The 21,637-nt window shown below is 35.0% G+C and overlaps 1 protein-coding gene across 5 annotated transcripts in view; it reads right to left on the bottom strand.

The window, feature by feature from the left end:
* The window catches only part of PHKB (phosphorylase kinase regulatory subunit beta), a 192,499-nt gene that overhangs the window by 138,683 nt on the left and 32,179 nt on the right, over positions 1–21,637 (bottom strand). For all 5 annotated transcript variants that reach the window (XM_082676232.1, XM_082676233.1, XM_082676234.1 and 2 more), the window contains 3 exons: positions 17,187–17,294; positions 14,341–14,421; positions 5,549–5,664 (listed from right to left, as the gene is read on the bottom strand). In XM_082676232.1, the coding sequence (XP_082532358.1) occupies positions 5,549–5,664; positions 14,341–14,421; positions 17,187–17,294 (305 nt within the window). The remainder of the gene's footprint in view (positions 1–5,548; positions 5,665–14,340; positions 14,422–17,186; positions 17,295–21,637) is intronic.

Here is a 21,637-nt window from a genome sequence, read left to right as displayed (position 1 = left end):
TATTAGGTGACTGTAACCAACAGAACATTCACCAATTTGATTCTTGCAAGGCGTTATCTCAACACTTACTTACGGGAACTAAAGTAAAATGATGTTTACCTGGGAGATAGTTTGTAATAAAGCTATTTATTGCATAAATGAAAGCTTCCCTAGAAAAGATGATGGGTTTGGACTAGGTGATTTAAAACCCACCATGGAATCCAAAAAATTAACTGGCAAGCATGGAAACTAAATTTACAATCTCCTATTCATTAACCTTATGCTTAAACTCCCTAAGCTATCCAATCATACTTTCTGAAAGAAAAAGGACTTTACAGTACTATAGTTTTAATGGGTGTTCATGAATTGCTCAGTACAGAAAAAATACATAAAATGAAGCAGAATGGATGGATAGCTGTTTGTATCATAGCTCAATGACTGGAACATCAAAAATGACTTAAGGAGACTAAGTAGTTACTTTAAATAACAAGCACTGTATGAAGTAAAATGGCCACTAAAAGCATCTTAAACTGAGTAAAGTAGAGCCATGTGGTTACTTATCTGATATTTTAGTGATAGCTTTCTTTATTGCAAAAGCCTAGAGAACAGAACATAAAACCGTAAAACAGAAAAAAAAAAAAAACAACCACACACACAAAAAACCCAATAATCTTTCCATTTGGATATATAACTACAATAATCTTTCCATTTGGGCATATATTACTAAATTACTACTAAGTTATTACAGCTTTCCTTTTTGTTTCCCAATAGCCAAAAAATTCAAAGTTAGGTTTGGGATTCAATTCACATTTTATAGAAGACTCATCTCTTCTCCAAAACAGAGTTTTGGTTTAAAGGGTTTAAAGATAGCCCCAAGGTGTAGAAATATCCTTACATAAATGAGGAAGGGAAAATATTAAAATTAAAAACTTGAATTAAACTTGGAGCAGTTAAGAGGACTACCTGGATATGTAACTCTGGGGATTAAGAATTAGTGTTATAATAAATAGGTACCAAAAGAATATATGAAGGAAAATGCAATTAAATCCAATAATATAAGATTTTTAAATGTAAGGGAATTTATTAAAAGACTTAGAGAATAAACAGAAGAAAAAAGGAGAATTATTTGAAATAGTTCCAGACACCCTAGGAGAAACTAAAAGGAACATGTTGCTTGAGGAAAGTTAAGTCAACAGAAAAATCGGGAGAGCAGCGAATGGTTACTTAGGAAACATTTAGAGTTATACTGAACTTAGAGCAATGGATTCTTTTACCAAATCCCTGAAAAGGGTGAGGCTGCTGCGAGAATGGTGTTGGTTAAATGTAATGAGATCACTTTTTAGAAAACAATTCTGAAGTTTATCTAAGAAATGCTAAATAATTCAAGAATTTGGACTGAAAGAGATACCAGCAAACCTGGGGCTGAAAAGGGTAGAATCAGGAAGGGACTGACAAAAGCATTATGCTGAATCAAGCTTTACTGACTGCTAAGCAAAGATATCCTTGAAACTTAGCAAAATGTCACCAAGATTGTACACCCTGCCGTTCTTTCAAACTTTAGGAAAACTTTTTCAGACTTTAAATTACAACGTGATACAGTAAAAATAACATTGGATTTGGAGGCCAACCACCTGGAATTCAGTTCTAGCTCTACCCACTTTTGATTTGAATCATTTAAGGAGTGGAGGGGAGGAAATTATAAAACCTTCTAAACTTTAGCTTCCTCCTGTATAAAAGGTAGTAATGTTTCCTGCTTGGCCTAAATAAAAATTATTCTGTAACTGTACAGTGCTACAGATTGCAATTATTAGAGGACCGCTGAGCATGGATGCTGAAGAGAGAGCCTCTATCCTCAGAATACTATGTGTAGGGACTTCCCTGGTGGCACAGTAGTTAAGAATCCACCTGCCAACACAGGGGACACGGGTTTGATACCTGGTCCGGGAAGATCCCACACGTCGCGAAGCAACTAAGCGCGTGCACCGCAACTACAGAGCCTGCACTCTAAAGCCCGCACACCTAGAGTCCGTGCTCCACAACAAGAGAAGCCACTGCAGTGAGAAGCCCACGCACCACAACAAAGAGTAGCCCTCGCTCGCAGCAACTAGAGAAAGCCCATGCGCAGCAACGAAGACCCAAAAGAGCCAAAAATAAATAAATAAAACAAATAAATTTACTAAAAAAAAAAAAGGAATACTATGTGTGTATGTTTTGGGGGCCCGGGGGCAGTAATCTTCTTTGATCAACATGCAGTTTAGAAGGGATGTGCACACTGTGGCAAAAGAAAAAGGGACATTTACCAAGCCAGTGAGCACAAGGCCTTAGGGAGCATCAAGGCGATAGTCAGATTGTGCTCTCTCTGATTCCTGCTAAGGAGAATTGCATGGCAGAGATGGAGAATGACAAAGAAAGTTAGAGGGCAAAGGGCAGTATGAGTACTTACAGCAAGAATTACTGTTTTATTTCAGGCTTTCTAAAGTTATGAGAACAGTTTAAGGATATAACAAGGATATTGCATTAAGCAATCCTTGGATCAGATCCAACTAGGCACAGATAGTTCTGGGATGTCTTACAGCAATAGACTAAGAGGTGTGACTTAATCCCTTACTGGTAGTGGCTCTACATTCTACTCCCTGGGCATAAGCACAGAACAGATTGCCAACAAACACAGGAAAGGATGCTCAACATCACTAATCATTAGAAAATACAAATGAAAACTACAATGAGGTATCACCTCACATCAGTCAGAATGGCCATCATCAAAATATCTACAAACAATAAATGCTGGAGAGGGTGTGGAGAAAAGGGAACCCCCTTGCACTGTTGGTGGGAATGTAAATTGATACAGCCACTATGGAGAACAGTATGGAGGTTCCTTCAAAAACTAAAAAGAGAACTACCATAAGACCCAGCAATCCCACTACTGGGCATATACCCTGAGAAAACCATAATTCAAAAGAGTCATGTACCACAATGGTCACTGCAGCTCTATTTACAATAGCCAGGACATGGAAGCAACCTAAGTGTCCATCGACAGATGAATGGATAAAGAAGATGTGGCACATATACACAATGGAATATTACTCAGCCATAAAAAGAAACGAAATTGAGTTATTTGTAGTGAGTTGGATGGACCTAGAGTCTGTCATACAGAATGAAGTAAGTCAGAAAGAGAAAAACAAATACCGTATGCTAGCACATAATATATGGAATCTAAAAAAAAAAAAAAAAAAAAGACTAGAGGGAAAAATTACTGAACAAAGAAAATGAGAATTCTTAATCAAGAGGTTTTTTTTAATTAAGCAATCTTTTTTTAGTTAGAAACCTAAAATTTAAGCAGTAAATCATATTCAAAGGAAAGGTTGTTCAACCATGGGATCTAAAAAAAAAATGGTTCTGATGAACCTAGGGGCAGGACAAGAATAAAGATGAAGATGTAGACAATGGACTTGAAGACATGGGGAGGGGGAAGGGTAAGCTGAGACGAAGTCAGAGAGTGGCACTGACATATATACACTACCAAATGTAAAATAGATAGTGGGAAGCAGCTGCATAGCACAGGGAGATCAGCTAGGTGCTCTGTGACCACCTAGAGGGGTGGGATAGGGAGGGTGGGAGGGAGATGCAAGAGGGAGGGGATATGGGGATATATGTATACGTATAGCTGATACACTTTGTTATACAGCAGCAACTAACACAACAATGTAAAGCAATTATACGCCAATAAAGATGTTAAAAAAAATTAAAAAAAAAAAAGAAAGATATTGGTCTTCCACCACTGCTGCCATCACTACGTCCATGAGTGCCTTAGGGCTCAGGTCTCCCGTAGTTTCAAAACAGACCATTTTGGCAGCAGAGGTGACATATCTCAAATAGGCTTGTGGATATCTGAGCTAAGAAACATTTGGGGGAAAAAAAGGTTTGAAGTTCTTTTAAGTGTTCTACCATGGAAAATTAGAAGATGAATGCTAAATGTATAAAACCCATCATCCAAAGCTAAATGGCAAACTTCATTTCCCATCCATTTGAATAAAACTGGCCTGCTACAATTGAGATTAATTTTGCATGGAAAAGGTAGCAAAGAACATCACTTAATGATCTTCCTAGCCTTGAAATAAAATCCTTAATGATTCAGTTTAAAGATGGCACAGTTACAGGAAAACATGTTGGAGCCTCTGTTTTTTTCGCTAGGGACCTCTCAATACCCTCAGTTTCTAGGGTTAATGGTAACTTTTACCCAAGGTTCTTTCTGAGCTTACTACAATTTTTATAAATAGGAAAAACCCTACTCCAAATATTTTATACTGAAAATAATGTCAGTGGGACCATACTGGCATATATTAAATATTTATTAAAAAGCAGAAAAGGGGTCTGATAAATCATAAATACTGAAAAGGTAAATTTAAAAAAATCACCTTTTCCAATCATATAAACTTTCTGTCTTGAATTTGACTGATAATCTGGAATGCTGAGAACTTATAGCTGAAATATAATGTTATCTTCCTATTTTTAGTATTTGCCAGAATTTGTTTAATGTCTGAATTGCACTTTACCACAAACTATTTCTCTCCTTTACTGTCTTCCTTACATATTGCTATTATTCTACTCTGTATTATAAAAATGCCTCATATGAATCATAAAACTTATAGGAAAGTTTGTATGTTAGCTGTCCGGAGTTAAATGAAAAATCCTTTTTGTTTCAATCTTTGTTATTAAAATATTCTTAAATATGTGAGTATACTTACATTTCAGTGTTTACTTATGCCAGGTGTTCAAATGCTTTATACATACTAACTCAATCATTACAACAACTTTATAAAGTAGAGTACATTACTATCTCCATTTTATAAATCAGGAAACTGAGGCACAGAGATCTTATACAGCTAGTGATCTGGAGCCAGTTTTTAGTTTACTAAATATCTTATATCAGCTTAATTTTTTGTGTGTAATTAGTCCTTCTATCCAAAAAAGTAGAGAGCTGCAGATTCCTCTTAACCAGTGTTTCCTAAACTTTCTTCAAGTCTCAATAAAGAGACTAAACTGACCTATAGCTGATAACCTTTAGGTTCTTAAATCTTTTACTGTGAAATGGATAGGACTGATTGAGCTACATTTTTTAGTTAAACAAAATATAAAGGGTATGAGTATCTCTTGTTACAATAAAAATCAGCTCTATAACACGAAAGGGAATTTTACATGCAATGCATATACAGTTGCTGTTTGGCAATTTTAATGTACTTGATCTTTCAAACAGTGTCATTTCAGAGAGGAAAAAGAAAATGACTTGGTTGAGCAGAAAGGCCAAGCCTTGGACTGGATACTGATATGCACGTACTGACACCTTGGGAAGCTGGGAAAGACACCCTGCTCTTTTCCTGCATCTGTTGATGGGCACTGAGAGCAGACTCTTCCTTTAATTTTATGTGAATTTCATCTGAATCATATATAGAAAAAAGGAGATGAAAATTACATAGAAACCAGAGTTCTAATCTAGTTCTTTGATTTTTGTTCATGCTCCACACATTTAAATTAAAACAAACAAACAAACACTCAGAAATCAGCAAATTACCTCGAATGCAGCTCTGTGCTGCCATTATTATATTTGCTTCCTCTTTCCCAGACACCAAAGTCAGGCACACGGTAAACTCTTTCTACACAAAATACAAGGTTCTGAATAAAAGAGACCTAAAAGAAAAGAGATGAAACATAAGGACACGTAAAATAACAGGACCTTTAGATATTGATAAGAACAATCAGATATTTGAAAATTTGGATTTGAAATTCAAAATGTATTTGCCTACCAACACTTTTTTAACATGCTGAAATTTTTGTGATTATTACATTACTATGAATACACTCTTATATCCAGTTTTTCTAATATAAAGCCTAAAGTGAGAACCTAGTATAAATAGTACAGAAATAAAATTTAAATCCTGTCAATGTTCCAACTATAATTCTTCAATGATGTATCTATCAACATTACTGTTCATGAGGGCTGTGCCTCTTAAGAATTAAGAAAAATATAAAGCACTGTTTTATACTAGATAATAATATTTGGAATCTAAAATGTCAAATGTTAAAGAAGTCTAACACTTTGGAGATAAAAAGGTATTTTTCAGTTCTAAAATGAGTCAGTCTCATGGTAGATCAACCTAGAGTCTTGAGTTTATTACTCATGGAATCTGATCTTCCTCCTGCCGTTTCTATAGCTATAGGTACCCATTTTTATACACTCAAAGCTTACAGTTGGAGATGGGCCCAACCAATAGGCCAGAAATCACAGCTTTCATGTAAAGATTTCAAACATTTGATTAAATTTGTACTTTCAATAGTAACTATGGAAAGCAGAGATTATGGTCAGTTCTCACTTAAAAGTTTATTCATTTTAATAAAAACAATATCTTATGTGGGCTACTGGTCCTAATTAGAGGGTTTTTAATTTAGTCATCATGTTTGGTTCAATATTGCATACTGAATATGTGCATCTTGTCTACCCTCTGTCTCGTTATCCCTCTAAAATGGTAATACATATTCCCTGACCTCCACCCTACACACCTAATTAATTTAATGCATATATTCTTAAGAATGACACATAATAACACTAAAAACCAAGGTAAAGTTCCACCAGTAGACTAGAAACTTTGAGAAATTATAGAAAAAGAGAAAGCAGTAGGAAAGAATTGGTTGAGAAATCAGAGCAGAGGAAAACACAGCCTCTTAAAATGATTCTTCCTTGTTCTCTAGGGTCTCTAGAAAGTCTCTAAGCCCAGAGTTAACAAATACATTGCTCAAGAGTTGACCAGGAAGCAGCCTACATACGTTCTCTCACAAATGATGAATGGCTGAGGCAGTTGAATCCGTGACCTTTTCATTCTCAATCCCAACATAGAGATATCTGCCCTCAGAGCCAAGAACAGCTCACATATTTCAGTGAAGGAAAAAGCAATTAGGGTGTTGGGGCCTCACACAGAAATATAACAGAGCATTCTAGGTTTTCATAAAACACAAACCTATCCTGTCACTTCTCCACCAAAGAGTGGAGCAGTACACACCTCCAGTAAACATTTTTTTACTTCAAATATTGGGGAGGGTCTTCCCAGCTTTCCCAATTTCTTGTTACCTTACCTATTTCCCTAAGGAAAACCTGCCCATATAAAAATTGTGGTGTAATTTTATAAAACCTGATGTCTTCAGCTTTTCCATGGTCTTTAGAGTTATTTAGATTCTATAAAACGTACAGGAAATACTTAATACTTGTCAGGTCTCCAAGTTAAAAGATTTGAAACCATCTAAATCCTTCTTCCTCTTATGACAAACTTCTTAAGTATATAGTCCATATACTTGCTTCTTCCCCCTCTTAGGAGAACTTTAGGACCAGGGCTGGGCCCAAGTGAGGCAGTATACTCAGGCTGCATGAATGGTGTAATAGTTGGCCAAGAAGGCATTTTTGGCTAATAAGTCCCATAAGTAAAACTAAAATACCATTTACATTCCAGTTCCACAAAAAAGGAGTTTAGAAATTGCCATTCCACTTCATCCTAACAAATAAAAAGCTTTTTAACTCTTCTTGGATCCATGAGAGGGGGGAGGACACAGAGCAAACTGCTGTCCCAAGACTGGAGAGACCCATAGGCAAAAACAGGCAGTTATGGCTCCCTAGAGCATAGACTCATGAGCAGAAACCACCTAGGGAATCAGTGCTGGGGTAGTAAAATCTGAACTGTAACTGACAAATTGCTAGAGGCTCACTTAAAAACTCTTGAAAGGTAAAAACTCCAGGGCGACCCAGTCATAACAGGGTCCCGACAGTATTGTGAGATTTACCTCCAAGAACTCAGCCAGGTTCCCACAGAAAATATCCTAGGAAAATCCCCTGCAGCTTCCAGCAAGGAGAGGGAAGAAGTAACCATTTTGAAATACATTGAAACATTCTGTTTTTCTTAAGAGGGTCTCCCCTTAGGGGAAACTAGTTAATCAAAGCCAGACCTGCTGGGCTATTTTCAGAGCCTAACTGACTGGGGAAGGGAAATACCCAATTCCAGCCAGCTCTAACCTTCCACATGGGGAACAGAAATTTTCAATTCCAGCCTACCAGAGCCATCCTGTCCTACCTAAGGGGAGAGAAAAAAACTGAAAACACTTATGAAGTTCATAGTCCAGAGGCACAGGCTAACTAACCGTAGGATTATAGAAGGCTAACTAGAAGACTGCCTAGGTCCATGAGCTGATCACGCGCTCTTTGAACCGTTCCTATAAAACTCCTCACTACCTCCTCCAGGTAGGTACACACAGTTTTGAGGTCATTAGACCACTGTAGCCCCCTTTGCCTGGCAAAGCAATAAAGCTATTCTTTTCTACTTCACCCAATAAATAAATAAATACTGCCTAATCATAGCAAAATAATAGCGACAATGTATTGATAACTGATTATGTATGTTTATGACTGTATCTTATGTGTGTATATGTTTATGTATGCTTATATATAAATAAAATAAATGACAGCAAAGATACAAGGGATAAGAGGAAAGAATTAGGATTTTTTTGTTATTATAAAGTACTCACACTATGTGTGAAGTAGTATAGTGTTATTTGAAAGTGGACTTACTGTAAATGTATATTGCAAACTCCAGGGCAACAAGTAAAAAAAGTAGGAAAAAAATGAAATGTAAATGATGTGCTAAAAAAGGAGAGAAAACAGAATCATATTAAAAAACTCAATTAGAGCAAAGGGAAAAAAAGAGTGGAAGACAAAAATAGACAAACTATAAGGGCAACAAATAGAAAACAGTAACCAATACAGCAGATAGTAATCCAACCACATCAATAATCACTTTGAATGTCAACGTTCCAAATGCACCTATTAAAAGACAGAGATTGTTAGAGTGGATCAAAAACCATGACCTAACTATATGTTGTCTATAACAAACCCACTTTCACTATAAAAACACATACAGATTTCAAGAAAATAAATGGAGAAAAATATACTATGCTAACACTAATCACCAGATGAGAAAGCTGAAATAGCTATTTAATTTCAAACAGAGCAGACTTCAAAGGAAGGAAAGTTATTAGGGATAAAGAAGGGCATTATATAATAATAAAGGAGTTGATTCTCTAAGAAGACATAACAATCTTTAACATGTATATGCCTAACAACATCAAATTGTGAGGGAAAAAAGCAACAGAATTGGAAAGAGAAACAGACGAATTCTCTATCAGAGTTTAAGACTTCAACACCTCTCTATAAGAAACAGATCCAGCAGGCAGAAAATCAGTAAGGATATAGTTGAACTCAATGACATCATCAATCAACTGGATATAAAGGACATTCACAGACTATTTCACTGCAGAACAGCAGAATATATGTTCTTCTCAAGCTTACATGGAACACTTACAAATACAGACCACATTCTGGGTCAAAACCACACCTTAACAAATGTAAAAAGGTATAAATCATACAATGCTCTCAGTCCACAAATGATTAAACTAGAAATCAATAACAGAAAGACAACTGGAAAATCCCCAAACATGAAGATTATATAACATAATACTAATACTATATGGGTCAAAAAAAAAATGAAATGAAACAGCTTTTCAAAATTTTAATTCAATTTATAGCATTGAATGCATATATTAAAAAACACGAGATCTAAAATCAATATTCTAAGTTTCTACTTTAGAAAACTAGAAAAAGAGCAAATTAAATCCGAAGGAAGAATAAGTAAAGAAATAATAAGAATTAGTACAGAAACCAATGAAATTGAAAACCAAGGAAATTAAGAGAAAAAAATCAATGAAACCAAAAGCTGGTTCTTTGAAAATTAAATAAATAAGCTTCTAGCTATGCTAACTAAGGAAAAAAGAGAGAGGACACAAATTACTATTAACATAAACAAAAGAGGGGACATCACTACATTTCCCATGGCAATTAAGAGTAAGTAAAGGAATACGAAGAGTAACTCTATGTTCATAAATTTGATAACCCAGATGAAACAGACCAATTCCTTGAGAGCCACAATAAAACAAAACCAACAAAAAAAAAAGAAACAGATAATCTGAATAGACCTGTATCTATTAAAGAAATTGAATCAATAATTATGACCTTCCAAAACAGAAAGCATCAGTTCTAGATGGGTTCACTGGTGAATTATACCAAACATTTAAGGAAGAAATTTTATCAATTCTCTACAATCTCCTTCAAAGGATAAAAGCAGAGGGAATACTTCCTAACCCATTCTGGGAGGCCAGCAATACCTTAACACCCAAACCAGACAAAGACATTTTAAGAAAACTACAGACCAATAACTCTCATGAACATAGATGCAAAAATCCTCAAAAAAATATTTGCAAATTGTGCTTCCTTGGTGGTGCCGTGGTTGAGAATCCACCTGCCAATGCAGGGGACATGGGTTCAAGCCCTGGTCTGGGAAGATCCCACATGCCGCAGAGCAACTAAGCCTGTGTGTCACAACTACTGAGCCTGCGCTCTAGAGCCCGCAAGCCACAACTACTGAGCCCGTGTGCCCTAACTACTGAGCCCAGGCTCCACAACAAAAGAAGCCACTGCAAGGAGAAGCCCATGCACCGCAACAAAGAGTAGCCCCCGCTCACCACAACTAGAGAAAGCCCGCACGCAGCAACAAAGACCCAGTGCAGCCAAAAATAAATAAATTTATAAAAATATATATTTGCAAACTGAATCCAAAAAAGTATAAAAAAGAATTACACCACACCAAGTAGAATTTATCTCAGGCATGCCAAGCTGATTCAACATTAGAAAATCTATTACTATAATACATCACAACAAAAGACTAATAAAGAAAAATCACATGATCATTTCAACAGATGAAGAAAAGTATTTGACAAAATCCAATACTGATTCATGATCAAAAATTCTTGGTAAACTAGGAATAGAGGGGAACTTTCTCAACTTGAAATGGACTATCTACAAAATATATACAACTAAAATCATATTTAATGGTGAGAAACTCAATGCTTCCTCACTAAGATCAGGTACAAGGCAAGCATGTTCCTTCTGGCCACTCCTTTTCAAGATCATACTGGAAGTCCTTGCTAATTTAATGGGGCAAGGAAAGGAAATAAAAGGTATTCAGATTGGGAAGGAAAACATGAAACTGTCTTTGGTGGCAGATGACATGATCATCTATGCAGAAAGTCCAAAACAATCAACAAAAAACCCCTGGAACTAATAACCAAATATAACAAGTTGCAGGATACAAGTTTAATATATAAAAGTCAATTACATTCCTATATATCAACAATGAGCAAGTGGAATCTAAAATTAACATCCTCAAAAATGAAACAGGTATAAATCTAAGGAAATATATATAAGATCTATATGAGGAAAACTACAAAACTGATTAATGTCATCAAAGAAGGACTAAATAAATGGAGAGGTATTTCATGTTCGTGAATAGGAAGACTCAATGTTGTAAAGCTATCAGTTCTTCCCAAATTGATCTATATATTCAATACAATCCCAACCAAAGTACCAGCAAGTTATTTTATGGATATTGACAAACTGATTCTAAAGTTTTTACAGAGAGGCAAAAGATCCAGAATAGTCAACCCAATTTTGAAGAAGAACTAAGTCGGAGATATCACACTACCCAATTTCAAGATTTACTATAAAGCTATGGTATTCAACACAGTGTGGCACTGGCAAAAAAATAAACAAACAGATCAAAGGAACAGAAAAGAGAGCCCAGAAATAGAACCCCATAAGTATAGTCAACCGATCTTTAACAAAGGAGCAAAGGTAAAACAATGGAAAAAAGACAGTCTCTTCAACAAATGGTGCTGGAACAAATGGACATCCTCATTAAAACAAAAAAATGAATACAGAAACAGAACTTACGTCCTTTACAAAAATAAACTCAAAATGGATCATTGACCTAAATGTAAAAGCAAAACTATAACTCCTAGAAGACAACACAGGAGAAAATCTAGATGACCTTGGGTATAGTGATGCCTTTTTAGATAAAACGTCAAGGAAACAATTTATGAAAGAAATAATTGATAATCTGGACTTCAATACAATTAAAAACTTGCGCTCTGTGAAAAATAATGTCAAGAGATTCAGAAAACAAGCCACAGATTGGGAGAAAATGTTTACAAAAGACACACCTGATAAAGCACTGTTATCCAAAATATACAAAGAACACTTAAAACTCAACAAAAGAAAACAATCTGACTAAAAAAAAATTAATTAACATTCTATGTTTGCAATGCATATTTATAATTCTCCAATTCTGGTATTCTAGCCCTTGAATACTTATAACCCATACCTTTGTTTTATATCCAATTATGAAATATATCCATTTGGATTTTCCATTAAATACCATGTTCTAAATTCTTCCACCATTTGTAAGTACTTCTGAATTCTGTTTTTCACCGTAAGACCACTGGTTTACTATGCTCTAGATCTAGAAACACATCTGTGGCTACTGTGTCTTCTTTATCCCCCATATCATTCTGACACCAAGGTCTGCTATTTTTCACACAATTTTTGTTGTCAGAAAGGTTCTGTGAATCTTGACACAGTATCACAATTCTCATGTCTAACATTCAAACCCTCCATCATCTTCCCACCCTAAGCCTGCATGCCTATATGTACTCCACAGTCTGACAGGAAGTGTAGATTCCAATTGGGCTTGGTCTTGCTCATTTCAACTGAAACACTTTTCTATGAACCTTCCTTTAGTCGCAGTTCAAATCTCCCCTACTTGGTGAAAACTCTGACTTCTTTCTCCTAACTCAAACTGCACTAGACCACAGTTCTTAATTTTTCTTTGTTTAATGTGTTTTTCCCCTCCACCTCTAATTAGTATTCAGGTCTACCATCTCTTATTTACAATATGAAAATCCCACAAACTCTGAAACTCGTTTTTTCTTAACTCATTTGTCAGCAAAACCCATAACTGACCTCAGATTATCTGCCTTATTTATCGCACTTTATGTGAATATGCATATGTCAATGTAAAAATATTAAGGGGCTATGTATGTGGTTTTGCCCTAAACCCTGCTGGGGTTATAACATAAATAAGGTATCTTATCACCTTTTCAAAACACACAAAAAAATTTGATATCTAAAACTTATTTGGTCCCAAAGGTTTCTTCTTTTTTTTTAATAAATTTATTTATTTATTTTTGGCTGCGTTGGGTCTTCATTGCTGCGCACAGGCTCTCTCTGCTTGTGGCGAGAAGGGGCTACTTTTTGTTGCGGTGTGTGGGCTTCTCATTGCAGTGGCTTCTCTTGTTGCGGAGCACAGGCTCTAGGTGTGCGTGCTTCTGTAGTTGCGGCTCACAGGCTCCAGAGCGCAGGCTCAGTAGTTGTGGCGCGCGGGCTCAGTTGCTCCACGGCATGTGGGATCTTCCCGGACCAGGGATTGAACCCGGGTCCCCTGCATTGGCAGGCGGATTCTTAACCACTGAGCCAGCAGGAAAGTCCTAATTTCTTATCATTATTGTTTCTTTATTATTTAGCTACACTTCTAAATAGGTTTTACTTATGTGTATTAAAAAGGCACAACTGGATGAATGTATAAGATTATGAACTACTAGAGGGCAGGACTACATGTACCAATTTCACAGCACCCTCAGTGCAGTTCAGTGATGACTTTGGTGTTTAGTATATGATACAATTGTTCTCCCTGCATGGATCACAGGAGAAAAATAATAAGTATATAATATACCTGCTTTTTGATGGAATTCTCATTGTATATACCATCTCAATAATGAAAGCTTTTTGCTTCAACTGTGGCCATATTTCAAAATGTGTCAGCACGTGGGTCTGTCTGTGTGTTTGTTCAAGCATTATTGCCTATGAAAGAAATGTTTCTCAACTTTGTCATATACATTATTTTCAAATTTCCTAATAAGAATAAGAAAATGGTGCTTATCTTTTGGAAAGCATCAAGAACTCTACTGAGGTTGGACAAATAAAAATAACAAAATATAATAAACGTATTTTTTTACTTTTAAAAGGATGGGTTACAAAAAGCAATGATATGAAAGAAGACATAATAATTCTAAGAAAATCTGCAAATGCTATTTTATTTTCATTGTTACTAAAATTTCTGAAAGTTACAAGTTTTTATCTCAGATCACTTGAAATATAGCCTTCAGAGGAGTGAAGTTTTATAACCTGTTACATATTTTGTTCATTTTTAAAGTGCTTTGCATTGAAAATATAAAGACTTTTTGCCTGAGTATCCAAAATCTAGTATCTGGCTATATGAATTTAGTAATCCATTTTATACAACTAAAAATAAGTTTGAAAAAGAAGAAAGATATTCTCAGAGATGAAATTTACTACTAGAGAATTTGGGGAAATCATACCTCATCAGTGTTATAGATAATCTGGAGTCCTGAGGAAATCATTTCCACAAGGTAAAGGAGATAGAGTGACACTGCATTTATCTGAAAACAAACATTATAATAGGTTAAAGGAAACAACAAAAATACTATGTTATGAAATTAAATGTAAAAGCTAAAATTACAAGTCTTTTGCTCTAGTAATGGCATATAAAAACTATTCCCTTTCCTATGAAAAATAAAGGAGCTATGGATTTAGTTCATAATAATAAAAGCTCAGCTTTGTATGTAAAACTCTAAAATCCTCAAATTCATTGTGATGGTTATTAACAGCTGATTAGGGACTATTTTTACAACATTTGCTTTCTAAGATTTATTTTTAAACTCTAGATCTGAGTACTTCTACTTTGAAACAGTTTTGCCCCACAGGCTATGTAATGTCAATCCAACTCAAATGTATGTAAATGAAAAAACTGTTTGGCAATTAAGACATTAGGACTATGCCAGTACACCATAAACAATAGGCAGTGCATCTTGTATTCAGAGAATACAGAACTTATGTAAGCAACTGCTGGAACACAGTAATCAATAATTTAAAATCTATTTATGAACAAATGAGTTTTTTCTCTTAGTTTATTAGTTTATTAAAGATAAACATTATATGATCTAAACAAAACAAAGAAAAAGACAATAATGTCCACTTTAACCAAAAATAAAGATTCTCATAGAATTCTGAATAGGATGTGTAAATTTTTTAGAGAAAACAAGCAGTGAAAGATAAATACTACAACATGGACAAACCTTGAAAACATTACACTAAATGAAAGAAATCAGTCACATAAGACCGTATGTTGTATGATTCCATTTATATGAAATGTACAAAATAGGCTTATTCACAGAGACAGAAAGTAGACTGGTAATTGCTTAGGGCTGGGGTCTTTGAAGGAGATGGGGAGTGACTACTAATAGGTACAGGATATCTTTATGGGGTGATGAAGATGTTCTGAAACTGACTGTGATGTTGGCTGCACAACTTTGTGAATATGTTAAAAACCACTGAGTTATATACTTTACATAGGCGAACTGTATATTATGTGAATTATATCTCAATAAAGCTGTTATGTAATAAACAAACAAATAAATAAATGGGAAGCAGTGAAAATTTTTCATTTAGCCAAGAAACTGCTAACTTGAGTTAAAAACAAAGAGAAGGCAAGATGTAATTTTCTCCCCATATAATTCTAACCCAAAAGATTATTACCCAATAACAGCCTTGGTACCTTGTGCCTTCCTTGACTCTCCTCCAGTCCTTTTTGAATAATTGACAGAAAGTTGGGGCAGAAAATTATTTGTGCCCTAGATGCCTTGGACAAAGCAGCCCTGTGCTGCCAGGGCCTACCAGTGGGGGTAGCTCTCTCAGGAACCAGGACTATTGTGCACATCTCCTGATTTCCCAGCACTCAAAGTCCAGTGTGTGTCGGGGGTCTTGTCAAGGTCCAAGTGGGCCACATAAAAAGACAGAGTATTCCAGTTTTTAGGTATTTTAGGTCAACATCAACTCTTGAGGGACTTTTCTCAGATCACAGTAGGGAAGAGTTTCATCCCATTGCCAAGGTCACCCAAATATTTTCTTAGAGCACTGACACTGGCCTGTCAGAAATGACCTCAAAGAAATTTCATTACTATTGACAGCCACTTACAAAAACACCTCAAAGAGCTCACTGCTCTGAATTTCAGGAGGCTTCTGTGAGAAAATAACAGTAAGTGGTAAATTGTACAGGGACTACCAAATAACAGGTTGACCAGCATTTATTTGAAAGCTACCGTGTGCCAGGCACTGAGCTTAAATTCTGAGCTACAAAAATAAGTGAGCCACTATCTTCTGAAAACCCTATGTCAATAGTAAACATATTTGTCAAAGCAAAAGGTACAGAAAACCTAATTAGGTGATAATTACAAGGAGAAGGTTGAGCAGCTACATATTCATGTAACACTAAAACTCCAAGGAACAGGTTACAAATAAGTGTAAGAGTTTCTGCTGCCTAGAAATGGGGACACAACTTTCTGTGTTTGGAGGAGTCATACTTAAGTAAGACATTTCAGATCTCTAGAGAGAGAGGAACTATACAAAGGAGACACTCTTATTTTAGTAAGGAATATATGAATAATAAGTATTCTATCCTAAAGACTACAGAACCAAATGATGAACAGGAAGAAAATCCATTAAAGATAAACAGCATATATAATATTTGTATCCTAGAAACAAGGCAATAGGATGTCCTGCTAAAAGGAGTACACAGATGTGAGAGAAAAAGTGAAAACAAAACAGTCTTATGCTGTATTCTCAGCATATAACATTTATATACAAAATTTAATATAGTATGTAAGATAAAATTTATAGACTCCAGAAATGCCTTTGGAATTACATTTTAGTGGTATGTTTTTAACGTTATTGAAGGTTGATATATTAAAAATGAACTGTCATGTAACAAAAACTTCTGATTTGCTGTTATATTACTGCTAATTGTCTTTTATTCCCTAGTTCCTAAATATTGAAATTCCTCTAAATTTGGTAATAAGAACAAGCTTTTGTCACTGAAAGAGCTGTAGGATTCCTTCTTCTAGATAGTAATAATATTATAATCTATCCACCTGCCCTTTTTGCTTTTGGACCAATAACACAGTCAAATTTAATGTTCAATCACAATACCTAATTCAGTCCTGGTGGGATTTCTTCATTTCGTGGTTGATTTTCTACTACTGTTTTGAACAATTTATGAAATCTACTTTTTAAAAATTGTAAATAGCCTCAAATCTTCTATGATGTAGAGTATAAATGGAGAAGAAAATTTGTAATCTTCTCTTTTTACCTGAAGATGACCATATTCCTCATAGGAGAGAATCTCATCTCCTGTATGTACGTTGAAAACAGAGTGAAGGCATGTTGTCGAGCGTGGATCCTGCTTAAACTGCTGGACCTAGAATCAAATATAAAATTTGAATAATGCTACTAATTCACATTTTTATCCAAGATCAGAGATTATAAATTATTTTTCAAGACATTTTTTAATGGGGAAAGCAACAGCTTATAGACAGAGGATAGAAAAAAGCAGAAATGTTATTACTTTTTCTAAAGAAACAAAACACAGACAACTCATAACTAGTAATTTAACAGTTAACACGATTGTTAAATACTTAATTGATATTTCACAAACATAGCAACTCAAGTGTAATAGGGAGCTTGTTAATATAGTAGCATTGGCTTTTGTAATGTTTTGCATCTTATTTTAGAGTCAAATAACGGTTTACTCTGTTGGACAGGATTTCAGGGATTGTATCCCACTGTACTGCTATTTGGAAATGCTTACATGACACTCAATGAAAGAGTGCTTCAGGCGACATTCTAATTCAGTAAGTGTTCAAAACTTCAAACGCTTTTTCTTTCTCCAAGGATCACAAATTGTAACCCATGCTCTTGTCAACGTGTTTTCATTTCTTTTGCCACACATACTCTCATTTCTAAGGCACCAATTCCAAGCAAATATAGGCCATACCTTTACTTATTAACTAAACGAAAAATTTAACCATTTTAGAATACTAAGTAATTACTAAATGACAAAAAGACAAACTCCAAGAACAAACAGATATTAATTCAATTCGGCAAACATTTACTGACCAGTTATATGCCAAGTATGCCAAGTACTAGTTCCTGGAAGTATGAGATGAATAGGAACAGAGAATGAATAGAATAACACATAGCTCTATGTAAGGCAATGACTTTCTTCTCTATTTGATGGTATCTGGGTGTTCATGATCTTGTCTTGTTTCACTTGGCTAAGGAACCACATAGAACCATATTCTCTTCTCTACCTTCAAATTTCTTCTCCATCCTTAAAGTCTTATCTCAAAAAAAACCCCACAAAACCTTCTTTTATAAAGTCCCTTCTGAACCCCAACTAAAATTCCTTCCTTTGGACTCCTACATCAGGGTGCTTATCACTCAATTGTTTCTCCAGTCTTTTATTTTCATTAGTTGTCTGTATCTCCCACTATCTTACAAGCTTCTAGAAGTCACACTATCCAATATGGTAGCCACTAGCTACATGTGACTAATTAAATTAAATTACAATTATATAAAATTTAGAAATTCAGTCCTTCAGTTACACTGGCCCCATATCAAGTATTCAACAGCCACATATGACTAGTGACTTCTGTAACTGTTCAACACAGTAACAGAGAACATTTAGATCATCACAGAAAATTTATTTGACAGTACTGTGCTAGAGAGCTAACACACCTTTGCACCCCCAAGAGCCCTGCACAAACAAATAAGCTCTCCCTATGGTTGAAATCAACAAAATGAAAGTCAGGACCTATCAAAAGATAATCAGAAATGAGAGAGTGAGGGTAAAGGTAGGGATGTACACCCTCTATCTATGTAGTGACCAAGCTATCCAGTGTTAACTCAGAGAAGGTGAGAAGGCTACCCCTTCTCAGTATCTGAAACTGCTGGCAATAGTCTTAGACCAGCGGTCCCCAACCAGGGACCGGTTTCATGGAAGACAATTTTTCCACTGATCCACTGGTGGGGGTGTGGGGGTTGATGGTTCAGGTGGTAATGAGACTGATGGGGAGCGGCAGATGAAGCTTCAATCGCTCGCCCGCTGCTCACCTCCTACTGTACCGCCCAGTTCCTAACAGGCTGCAGACCGGTACCCATCCACGGGCCAGGGGCTGGGGACTCCTGTCTTAGACTACACAAATAGAAATCAATGTGGTCACTACTTTCACAGTACCATGACTATTATCTCAAAGTGTTGAACATTATTCTGGGCTCATAGACAAAAATGTGGTTAAATTAAAACAAAATACATTTTGCCCACTTGATAAGGATCTAGATGGATAAGGTTTTCTTAGTTTAATAAAGTGATTGCTGCAGTTGACAAGGCAGTGTTTGTCATTTGTCTTCAAGACACACAAGTACCCAGCATGAGAATTTATATTCATTCAATCACTGTGTCAGGGGAAAAGCAATTACTAAATGATTAAAGATGCTCAAGTGGGGAATTATATAATTATGCTTTGAGTCTTAAAGCTGTTAAAGACAAATAATTTAAAATTTCAGAAAAAATAAAAGACCCAAACTCTATAAGCTTTGACAATTAATGGGGCATACTGTATGTAAAATATAGACAAAAAGTACTCTTGAAAGCAGTCAAAATCAAGAGGACATCAATTAGTATTGTATGATATCTGGCATTTGGCAAGTAAAAATAAAGAATAATCAAAGTAAAATTTTCTAGATTAAAAAAATCTAGAATAATGTTTTTTATTCTTGTATTTTATTTAGACTTTTCCTGAAAACTTTAATCATTGTGAATAAGTAGTTTATCATTCAGGAAAAGGTACTGAGTATGCTGTCATCCATTCTTAATTTATAGACTTAAAATATGCACTTAGGTGGGAAAAATCATCTCATAAGGGAATCCTGGAAAAATAAACTTTATAAAAGTTTAATGATTTCTCATGAATTAGAAACTACTTGGTAGCATTTTAAATAAATTTTTGAAGGAGATAGAGACAGCAACATTCATAGCCTATTGTAAAGCAAATCCCTGCCTGCTGAACTACTAACTGCAGACTAAATCAATTTTGAAATCTGAATGCTTCTCCTTAAGAAGTGTTAATAAAAATAGGTATATGAACATTTAAAGGTAAAAAACGTCCTAATGTTAATAAGTAGAAATTAATACAAGCAGCAAGCCAATAATAGAAATCAGATTGCTCTACATTCTTCAAATCAAGGAAAACTCTATTCACTCAAATTCATAATAAGTTAAAATATCTCCTTTAGGTAGTATTATTAGAAAATATGTCAGGAAGCATGCTTTACAATGAGAAGCAACAAAAGTGGAGAGCCTTAAACTTTCGAAGTCATGATTTTACTTCAGAAGATGAGCCTTAAGGTTAAAGAGCACTTGAACACTACAAATATGTTTTACTTCAGTTTTAAGTGAAGGCCAAAAGATATAATTTCATATTTAAAAATATGGTAACTGGGGGTGGGGGTGGTGGGATGAATTGGGAGATTGAGATTGACATATATACACTAATATGTATAAAATAGACAACTAGTAAGAACCTGCTGCATAAAAAAAAAAAAATTCAAAAATAAATAAATAAAATGCAATTAAAAAATAAAAATATGGTAACAGTCTCTACTGCTATGGAGTCATTAAGGAAATGGTGAGCACCAATAAGAGGTGAAGGTATGGTGGGACACACTGAGCTGGGTGCATGGTTCATTCCAACTGAGTCGTATGTGGATTACAGTAATATCCTCCATGCCTACTCTAAAGGTTATGGGACTCAAGAAAGATTATAACAATGAAAATGTTTTAAAATTTATAAAACCCTACATTTTGTAGTACGCAGAAATACCTAATCCTAATGTGACCTACACCTTCTTACAACTCACACTTATTTTAATGGTCTACCATCATACCTACATAAGGCAAAAAATGATAATCCTTTGTAATTTAAGGAATTCAAGACAGCTTAAGTCACATTCAAGTGTATTCAAAAGAAAACATAATTGTGAATACTGGTTAGGAAAGTTGAATAATATTTAGAAAAGGACATTAACAATTGGTTAAACAAGCCACAAAGAAAAAAATTTATATTACATCATTTTCTTCCTTTTGATAAACAATTATAATTTAAGTCCGTCAGCCTGGTTAGCAAACATACGAAATTCATGGCTCTCACAATGTTTCCTTGGGAGAAAAGTTGAATTCATAGACATAAAGCATTCATGAAATGATAAATGTGAAATAAACAGTAAACTTCTCACATAAGAAAAAATAACTTAAATCACACTTACTTCAATCTATATGACATACAAGTTTAATTCAAATATGTCAATATGACATAATACTTTATTTCAAACATTGAAAAACCTTTATAATAATGATTTGCAAAGTTAAATCTCAGTAGACAGATTACAGGTTTTTCATATATCTCTTATTATCAGCTGTGAATAAATTTACTTTCTCTGCAAACTAACATTGTTTGGTTGCCATTTTCTGGTGACAGAATATAAATTGTTTTTTTTTTTTTTTCATTTTGACTTCAGATACAGGGCTTAAAAAAATGTGCTGTCACAAAAACAATATAGTATTCATATGATAGAGATATACAAAACATTAAGTGATCAAAATTGCCTGCATTAATTACTGAAGTGCATCTTTGCTAATGAATCATCAAACCTGAGAGTGGTCTTGGGAAACCATGACGCACTGATGTAAATATTCAATATATG

Source organism: Grampus griseus, assembly GCF_964374135.1.
Source record: "Grampus griseus genome assembly, chromosome: 19".
NCBI lineage: Eukaryota > Metazoa > Chordata > Mammalia > Artiodactyla > Delphinidae > Grampus > Grampus griseus.
This window is presented reverse-complemented; position numbering and strand designations above follow the sequence as displayed.